Source organism: Coregonus lavaretus, assembly GCF_964263955.1.
Source record: "Coregonus lavaretus genome assembly, chromosome: 2".
In the NCBI taxonomy this organism is placed as follows: domain Eukaryota; kingdom Metazoa; phylum Chordata; class Actinopteri; order Salmoniformes; family Salmonidae; genus Coregonus; species Coregonus lavaretus.
In genome coordinates this window covers 45,341,125-45,351,380 of record NC_139989.1, presented here as the reverse complement: position 1 = coordinate 45,351,380, position 10,256 = coordinate 45,341,125, and the positions used below count along the sequence as shown (strand labels likewise).

The following is a 10,256-nucleotide window of genomic DNA, read 5'->3' as shown; positions in this document are numbered from 1 at the left end:
TGATTTGCCCGCTCTGACTGCCCATTGGATTGGGGATGGAATCCGGAAGTCAGACTGACTGTGGCTCCCAGCAGGTGACAGAACTCCTTCCAAAAAGCGGAGGAGAATTGTGGACCACGGTCAGAAACTACATCCTTTGGCAGTCCGTGGATCCGGAAGACGTGTTCCAGGACCACCTGGGCGGTCTCCTTGGCGGTTGGGAGCTTGGGGAGGGGAATGAAGTGTGCCATCTTGCTGAATCGGTCAACTATGGTGAGAATGACGGTCATGCCACTTGAAGGGGGCAGCCCCGTGACAAAGTCAAGGGCGATGTGAGACCAGGGACGTCTGGGCACAGGCAGGGGCTGCAGCAATCCGGCTGGGGGCTGGCAGGACGACTTGTGTTGGTTGCAGATGGGGCAGGCTTGGACGAATTCCCGTACATCCTTTCTCAGAGAGGGCCACCAGAACCTCTGGGCGAGCAGGTTGTAAGTGCGGGTGGAGCCAGGGTGACAAGCTAGGCGGGAGTCATGTCCCCACTGAACGACCTGGGACCTCAGGTCTTCGGGGACAAAAAGGCGGTCAGCTGGGCAAGTGCTGGGACCTGGCTGGTTACGGAGAGCTTCCAGCACCTGTTCCTCAACAGCCCAGGTCAGAGCTGCTACGATGCAGGGACTTGGCAGAATCGACACAGGGTCCTTGGAGGGGGTGTCATCCTTCTGGAATTGACGGGAGAGGGCGTCTGGCTTGGTGTTGCGTGATCCAGGCCGGTATGACAGAGTGAAATTAAACCTGGTGAAGAACAGGGCCCAGCGGGACTGCCTGGAGTTCAACCGTTTGGCCGTGCGGATGTACTCCAAGTTCTTATGATCGGTCCAAACGAGAAATGGAATGGTGGACCCCTCCAGCCAGTGACGCCACTCCTCCAAGGCAAGCTTCACAGCCAACAGCTCACGGTTCCCTATGTCGTAATTGCACTCAGAGGGGGACAACCGACGTGAGAAAAAGGCACAGGGATGGAGCTTCCTATCCTCCGCAGCCCACTGAGAAATCACAGCACCAACTCCCACATCCGAGGCGTCCACCTCCACAATGAATTGCCGGTCCACATCAGGCATCTGGAGGATGGGAGCGGAGGTGAACCTCACCTTGAGGGTACTGAAGGCTTTGTCGGCTGCTGGGGTCCAGGTGAAGGGTTGCTTGGTGCTGGTTAGAGCAGTGAGAGGGGCAGCAACGGTACTGTAGTTCCGGATAAACTTTCTATAGAAGTTAGCAAACCCCAGGAACTGTTGCAGCTTCTTTCTGTTCTCCGGAACTGGCCATGAAGTGACTGCTGATACTTTGGCAGGATCCATTTGGATACTTCCCTCTGCCACTATGTACCCCAGGAAGGCCACTGTCTTGACGTGAAACTCACATTTCTCTGCCTTGGCGTAGAGGGAATTCTCCAGAAGACGGTGAAGGACTTGCTGGACATGGCGGGTGTGTTCAGACAGGTTTCTGGAGTAGATTAAGATGTCATCCAGGTAAACGAAGACAAACTTGTTTAACATGTCCCGCAGTACATCATTCACTAGAGCCTGGAACACAGCAGGAGCATTGGTGAGGCCAAAAGGCATAACCAGATACTCGTAGTGGCCTGTTGGTGTATTGAATGCGGTTTTCCATTCATCTCCCTCCCGGATCCGCACTAGGTGGTAAGCGTTTCTGAGATCCAACTTGGTAAAAACAGTGGCTCCCTGGAGCAACTCAAAAGCAGAGGTGAGCAGAGGCAGAGGGTAACGGTTTTTCACTGTGATGTCGTTGAGTCCCCTGTAGTCGATGCAGGGGCGAAGAGATCCGTCCTTCTTCCCCACAAAGAAGAAGCCAGCACCAGCAGGAGATGAAGATGAACGGATTAATCCTGCGGACAGAGAGCCATTGATGTAGTCCTCCATGGACTTTCTTTCAGGAGCAGACAACGAATAAAGACGGCCCTTTGGAGGGGCTGTTCCAGGGAGGAGGTCGATGGCACAGTCGTACGGTCGGTGAGGGGGCAGAGATGTGGCTCTTGCTTTGTTAAACACTTCTCTGAGACCATGGTAGCATTCTGGGACATTGGAGAGGTCAGGAGCGGAGTTAGTAGGTACTGGCCGAGGGGGTAGTGCGGCAGCAAGCAGGCAGGTTCGGTGGCAGTCCTCTCCCCACTCCCTGATCACCCCGGTCACCCAGTCGAGCTGAGGGTTGTGCCGGCGGAGCCATGGGTAACCCAGGATGAGGGGTTGGCCTGGAGAGGGGAGCAGGTGAAACTGGATAGTTTCTTGATGGTTTCCGGACAGACCCATCGAGACCGGGGCCGTGACATGAGTGACCGATCCGAGTAAGTGTCCGTCCAGTGCCCGGGCAGGAATAGGAGGTGTCAAACGGAGGTTCTCCAGTCCCAGTTGGCGTGCCAGCTTGATGTCCATTATGTTGGCTTCGGCGCCAGAATCCACCAGAGCAGCCAGGGTGTGAGTTGAGTCAGAGAGGCGGAGGTGAACTTGCAGCAGGGGTTTGCGGTCGGAGGACTGGATGGTCATTGAACTCAACCGGACTCCCCCTATGCCTGGTGAGCTTCGGCCCTTTAAAGGGCAGGTTACCACACGATGTCCATCACCTCCACAATAGAGGCAGAGGTTTGAGGTGAAGCGGCGCTGGCGCTCTGCAGGAGTGAGAGAGGCTCGCCCAATCTCCATAGGCTCAGACTGATCAAGCTGACCTGGGTGAGTGGCAGTAGATGACAGGAGCCCAGTCGGATCTCTCCGAATGCCGGTAGTAGGTGGACCTTGGCGCCCCCTCTCACGACGACGGGTCTGTATCCTTCTGTCGATCCTGACAGTCAGTGCGATGGCTTCATCAAGAGTGGAAGGCAGTTCATGGGAGACCAACTCGTCCTTGATATAGTCAGCCAAACTATGGAAGAACGCGTCCACCAACGATGGTGTGTTCCAAGAACTTCGTCTAGCCAGGGTTCGGAAGTCGATGGAATGGTCTGCGACTGTACGTCTGCCTTGTCGAATACTGAACAGTTCACGAGACGCCTCTGCGGTTGGTGAATCCAGGTCAAACACCTTCAGCATCTCCTCAGCAAACAGGTCGAAGGTTGCACATGCGGGGGTTTGACGTTCGAACTCTGCTGTTCCCCAGAGTCGAGCTCGGCCCGTCAGGTGAGTGATGGCATACCCAACTTTAGCCCCCTCCGTGGCGAAGGTCCTTGGCTGCAAGGAGAACTGAAGTCGGCAGCTAGTCAGGAATGGCCGGACCTGGGTTGAATCGCCGTTGAACCGCTCGGGGTTTCCAATCTTGGGTTCCGGAGCAGCGGCTGCAATGACCGGGGCAGGTAACTCGGGGGCAGGGCTGGTGGGCAGACTGGCTGGGGTAAGGTTGGTGAGGAGTTGAATGATCATGGCGAGTTGTTGTTGCTGCTGCTGGAACTGCTGCTCATGCTCGTCGGTTTCCATGTCGGGGGAAGTGTGCGCTGAGTCCATAATGGTCAGATCGTACTGTCACGGTTCAGACAGACGACCAGAGGACCACAATTGCGTCACACCAGAAAGTTTATTAAAACTTAAGGGAAAAGGGAAGTAGGGAGTGAGTGAAGGCTCCAGGGGTAACAGGGATCCCGTCCAATGTGCTGGGTCTGTGCCCCCCCCCAGTGGCAGCGATGCGTCCTATGAAGCCGGTGGTGGGTGGTCCAGAAGTCCTGGGGGGGGGGAGACACAGACACAACAGGGCGGATGAAACAAGGCAGCAGTACAGTTCAAGGGAAATCCAAATACGTAGTAGCAAGGCAGAAGGCTGGTCAGAGTTACCGGGATCGAAGAGTAGTCAGGAGTCGTTATGGCAAAAAGCAGGTCTGGATCTCCTGGGGCAGAAGAGTATCCAAACATCAGGCAGGTCCGGGAACACAAAACCAGGGTGAGCCAGAAGCGCGAGCAAACAGGTTCCGGGTGTGAGCTTTGCAGACGATCTGACAAAGGAGAGCTGAAAGACAGGGCTTTAAATACTGGGAGAGGTAGTGGGTAATGCAGCGCAGCTGGCAGAGTAATTAGAGCAGAGCAGAGCAGGGACAGGTGGAGCTAGTTAGGCTGAGTAGAGAGAGTGGTGAGCAGAGTGGAAGAAAATTAAGGTGGTAACCCGGTGGAGTGAGAGGCTCATGACAGAAAAAAGGAGAGTGAGAGAGATTTGGGTGGGGTGTGGACTCGGGGAAAAGAGGGAGGGGTAAGAAGTGGGTGGAGGTGTAGTTGTGAGTGTTTGTGCGTTCTTTAGCCGGGAGGGCTGAGTCTGACATTTGGAACGTAGAGAGCAGAAGGAATTGGGCTTCAACAGAAAGGCTACCATCAAAAAGTAAGTTGAACATTTTTGTTCTCTTTCAGAACTCTAAACTCTTTGACATGCTCTTCATGTGTTTTTTGAAATGATAATAGCCAATATGCATGTCTTCTATATTATTACTCTCAAGACTAATACAATTGCACACAGTCAGTAGGGGCGTGAATTAATTAGAATTGTAGCTAGCACGTCTTTTGTATTGCAAGTGATACTGGTAGTTTCTGTATGGTCGGTCCTCTGTAGCTCAGCTGGTAGAGCACGGCGCTTGTAACGCCAAGGTAGTGGGTTCGATCCCCGGGACCACCCATACACAAAAAAATGTATGCACGCATGACTGTAAGTCGCTTTGGATAAAAGGGTCTGCTAAATGGCATATTATTATTTATTATTATTATTATAGTTTATTCCTTTGCCAGGTAAGTTTAGTGTTGGTGTGTTCAGGTAATTGATCAGGTAGCTGGTTCTGAAACAAACATTACAAGGTGAAAATCCAAATGCACTGAAACTTTAAGTATATATTTAGTTAAAGTTCAAAATGCACACGCTTTAGCCCATGAAACCTATCCTGTAATTTCTGGTAGGTAGCTGATTGCGTGATGGAACTATGCTCCATCCTAGGAGGCAGGGAGTTTGTCATACATTCAGTGTTTACTCTCTGTGACTCGGGCAAACTGCTGAGGTTGGATAGGGTGTACTTTTGTATTTCCTTCACAGAGCAGAACAAGGTTAAACTTCCCTCAGCGGCTGTCAGCTCAGACAGTCAGAGGTTTAATTGTCTAAGACTAGCTCGAGTTCCATCTTTATTTGTCCCTTCAGCACAAAGATGAGAAGCTCTCATATGAGAAATTACACAGACCACCTTTTGTGTACTCAAATATTTACACACAGTTGAGCTAACTAAGAAGTACTCGTTCCCAATTACAGTAATTTTGAAGTGTACGTGGGCGGGAAACACCTTGGGCTGGATCAGTGTTGATGTAGATCACATGTCTGGACCCAACCCAGACCAGCCCTTTATCCCAGAGAGGTCCTCTGCATTCCAGATGGGCTCTCGCCTCGCTCTCTCCACATCCACCAGATCCCAAGCCGCCCTATTGCCAGTAGTAGGGGTGGGAAGGAACTCTAGAGTGTATCCGTGAGTTGTTCTCACAATATGATTGTATTTAGGAAAAACAAGCATCAAGCAATCTTGCCTTCTCTCTACTGACAATGGCCATTCAAACAGTAATTCAGCTTATGTTGTATTGGTTATGGTGTTTACTGAATAAATAAATCAAATAATGGCAATTGTAATTGGTGAATTGAGATCGTTTATCAATATTTTGAGTTGAGCTGCCTAGTTAATCTGAATTGGTTAAGGCAGGGGTTTTCAATGTGGGGTCATTCAAAGCCACTAACAATGGCTTGCAGGGGGTTCATGGCCAGATCTCAAAATATATATTAAAAAATGTATATATATACAGATTTTTTTTTTATGGCCAAGGGATCCGTGGAATAAGTTAACACAATACAATGTGATATTATTAATCTACAATGTATGTTCTTAACTCTGGGCAACATGGGTCTGGGAAGCTCACAGGGATATTGCTATCCACAATACTTTTACATAAATGCAGTGTAATTTAAGATTTAAAATGGCAAAGTTTTCTCTCTGCCTCATAATTTTTTTTGTAGAATTGCTTTAAAGCTGCAACAACAAAAACATCTCTCTGCCACATGACAAAATCTGTAGAATTGCAGGAAATTAGCTCGTAAACGGCAACATTTTCTCTCCGATGCCAAGAGGCAAGCCTTTAAAATGTTCCTTCCTAGGGCCCGAAACTTGATTTGTCTCACCATGCACTGCTGAAGTTATGGTAATACTCCTTGTATGCTATTTTTTATCTAACTCAAGTTGTGTTCTGATTATGAGGGGGTCCATGATTCATTTACTATCACAAAAGGGGTCCCAGCCCTATAAAGTTTGAGAACCCCTGGTTAAGGTGTATGTATGTGTTTATTTGGGGGAGGTGGGGCAGGCAGGGTAGTAGGTATTTTGTGCAGTTGTTTTAAGGAGTGCAAGCTGCAAGCTGCAAACAAGTTACAACTCATCTCCTGCCGACACTTCCCCCTTTATCCCTCTGATTTTCTGGTTGTCTGTTTCCCAGGGCTAACACTACATTGTCCTATCTCAACTCTCTTCCTCTGAATCCTTTAGATTCATTTTTTATCACGCCTCCCTCCATTTCTGTTAGTGTGTGTGTGTGTGATAGTGTGTCTATGACCCATGGTAATCAAGAGTTATGAAGCCGCACCCTGGGGGGGGGGGGGCCAGATTCAGGACTTCCATCATTATTGACTGCCTGTTTCAAAGTGCTGGAGCCAAGCAATACAGTGCATGCTTTGTCAACGTCCATATCTAATAATATTGAATAATAATAATAATACATTGGATTTAAAGCACCTTTCAAGAAACACAAGGACACTGTACAGCAAGAGAGAACAAAACAAGAATAAAACAATAGAATATCTGATTCCTGTCACTCATGTTAAGCCCTGTGACAGTGTCTCTGTGTTTGAAGTGGCCCCGTCTCCCTTTATTTGATATGTTATAGACGAGGAAGTGTTTGACCAGATTTTAACATTCAATATATAAATGTTCTCCCTTGTTCTGTCTTTCTCTCAGTCATCATGTTGGTTCTTCTAGCTGGAATCTTCCTCCTTCACCTCACCAGCATCATCCTCCTCCTAGTGGCAACGATCGACAATGTAAGTAATCCCCCACTGCACCTCCTCCACTTAGTTTTCTCTTCATGTTGACATAGCCCTGTGGAGCTACACATGAGTGCACATCTCTTTCACAATGTCTGTGGGGTGTTGAATCAAAAGAGGAAAGCATGCTATGTTAGCCCTCATCGGCTCAGGCCTTTGGTGCTGTTCTGTCAGTGTTCCACTTTTGTTTTCTGGACTACATTTCTGAGCTCACTCTCACACCTGAGAGAAGACAGGAGACAAACAGTTTGGCCAGTGTTTCATCACTCTCTGTGTGTGTGTGTGTGTGTGTGTGTGTGTGCACGTGCGCCTGTGCGTTATCGTCAACAATGTGGCTGCATATACATGCTCTTGTTTGTGTGTGGGATTCCAGTGAGTGTTAAAAGGCCTGTCTGTCATAGTGAGAGGTGCATACCTGGCTGCTGTGGAATGCTGCTACATTCTACAGATGTACATTCCACCCATTGACTGTTGTCCCTGTGCCTGGACATCCAAATGCATGTTACAACACAACACATGAACCTGTGGATGTTCATTGACTATCTCTCCTCTCTGTCCTGTCCAGGCCTGGTGGATGACAAAAACCATGTCCACTGATGTGTGGGCCAGGTGGATACTGACCAATGGAACCTGGATCTCAAATGATCTCCCTAGCCACTACCCTCAAGGTAAGCCTTGGCCATACTGGACCGCTGGGCTAAAATGTAATCAAACATTCTCTGTGGGAAAAAAACAGCACTGCAGGAACTTAGCATTGCTCCTGGATATATATGTAAATATCAACCTACACGTAAATGTTTTTCTTTCTGTCTCAAGTCACCCTAAGATATACATTTTTGCAGCACAGAAACAGGAACAGTGTAGTTTCTCCAGGATGTGGGTTTACTGCGGTGTAGGTTTGATTGAATTCAGGGTAGAGTGCCATAACAACTGTCAGACTAAGCCTGCCATCTAACCTGTCTCTGTGTGTCTGGCAGTGTCTAGCATGATTGATCAGTAAGTACTCTATTGGCCAATGAGGGAGAACAATGCCATGTTCTCATAGAGGAAACTGAACAGAGGGTGTGGCAGGATCAGGGACAGGGTTGGGGCGGGTGAGGAGGTTCAGATTTGCTTGAATACATACACTGAAAGTATATTACAAATACAGTGAGTCTGTGTTTAGACCTTTTAGTGAATGTGTGGTCAAGTATATATGTAGCAATGTTGTAGCTCTCATAAAGTGTTTTATTTGATGTCTGAGAAACCCTTTTACAACCTAATGAAATGAACTCGTCTTAAATCCTCTTATAAATATTCCTTAGCACACAATTTTCCAGATTAAAATACTTTCATTGTGTTTCAAAAAAAAATCCTCCCACTTGTTTTGAAAGATCTGCCCCTTTCACCTCTGCATTCCAGAGCGTGACACAACACTATTTCGTTAATAGGGTGTTGATTTCTGGGTGTGTCTGTTCTGTAAATAGTCCTTACTCTGTGTGTGTCTCTGTCTCCCTCTACAGACTACCTCCAGGCAGTGCAGGCTAGCTCCATTCTGGCCTGCATATTCTCCTCCCTTGGCCTGTTTGTGTTTGTGGGACAGCTCTTCACTCTGTCAAAGGGACAGAGATTCACCTTCTCTGGCATCTTCCAGCTCCTAGCCTGTAAGTATTGCCCTAAACACTTTAAATCTTCAACCTGTTAAAAAACTAGTTCTGTCTTTGCTTGACCTTTGTATGTCCCTCCCTCCCTCCCTCCCTCCCTCCTTCCAGGCCTGTGCATCATGATCGCTGCCTCCATCTACACAGACATCTTTCACAAGGGTGAATCGGATGGTTGGTATGGCCACTCCTTCATTCTGGCCTGGATCTCCTTTGCGTTCACCTTCATCTCCAGTATCATCTACTTTGTCCTGCGAAAGAAAACAGCAAACTAGAAGCAGAAGACTATCCCAAACCCAAGAGACAGGCTCAATATCTTACGATCTGATCGTTTTTTGTACAATTAGGTATGGATATGAGTGTGGTATACCAAAGGGGAGAGTTGTTATCCACAGTTTTTCTGGCTTGAATTTTGATTAATGTATCTCTTTTGGTTCCCACTTTATATGAAGTGTGTATAAACATATGGATTTACATAGTTATAACTTACCTGTCCTGCCCACATAGTAATAACTTACCTGTCCTGCCCACATAGTAATAACTTACCTGTCCTGCCCACATAGTTATAACTTACCTGTCCTGCCCCCATAGTTATAACATACCTGTCCTGCCCACATAGTAATAACTTACCTGTCCTGCCCACATAGTAATAACTTACCTGTCCTGCCCACATAGTTATAACTTACCTGTCCTGCCCCCATAGTAATAACTTACCTGTCCTGCCCACATAGTTATAACTTACCTGTCCTGCCAACATAGTAATAACTTACCTATCCTGCCCACATAGTAATAACTTACCTGTCCTGCCCACATAGTAATAACTTACCTGTCCTGCCCACATAGTAATAACTTACCTGTCCTGCCCACATATTACCAAGTCCATGTTTAGTTTTCACAGGCTCTTAATATGAAGTGGGACCAAATTTTACAGCGCTCATATATTCGTTGGAGAATGTATAGGGGAGTCAGAGAGTGAAAGAGTATAGGCCTACAGAATCGTATTATTTCAGAATCATAGTCCTGAAATATTCTTGCTTACATTTGATTTATTTCTCAATTAGGCTCAGAATAAAACAAGGCCAAAACACTCAAAACCAAATAGAAGAATGAATTGACGCCTCACTAGAGTGCAGCAAACAGAATCCAATTTCGGAAACTGTCAACGATCATTACCCCGTTTGACTTACAGACCTACTATAGTGTGCAGAATAAGACAAAGAATATAATGTATTTGCCAATGTCCATACATGGAATGGAACATTAGTACTAACCTCACTGCACGTTTGCTCGCTGCACATTGAGATATATGTGTAAATATGAACATGTTTGGTTCCACATTATGCTTTGTATGTTTAATGCAATGTTATTTTTGTTACTATTTCTTATCAGTATGATAATGATAATAATTTGTATTAAAACCTGATTTAAATCAAATTTCACCTGTCATTGCAAAACTATTTTATATGAATCATGATCGGTGAAGAAGGACAGATTGAATTAATACCTAGTCACTGGTAGAGGGGCACCACAGTGAAA

At 47.2% G+C, this 10,256-nt stretch overlaps 1 protein-coding gene across 1 annotated transcript; it reads left to right on the top strand.

Annotated features, from left to right (window-relative positions):
- Positions 1 to 4,014: 4,014 nt before the first annotated feature.
- LOC311148831 (epithelial membrane protein 2-like) lies at positions 4,015 to 10,170 on the top strand. The gene is made up of 5 exons (XM_084185824.1): positions 4,015 to 4,344; positions 6,995 to 7,077; positions 7,646 to 7,748; positions 8,583 to 8,723; positions 8,832 to 10,170. The coding sequence occupies exons 2-5, from the start codon at positions 7,000 to 7,002 to the stop codon at positions 8,993 to 8,995; spliced, it is 486 nt and encodes a 161-aa protein (XP_084041950.1). The 5' UTR covers positions 4,015 to 4,344; positions 6,995 to 6,999; the 3' UTR covers positions 8,996 to 10,170.
- Positions 10,171 to 10,256: the final 86 nt, after the last annotated feature.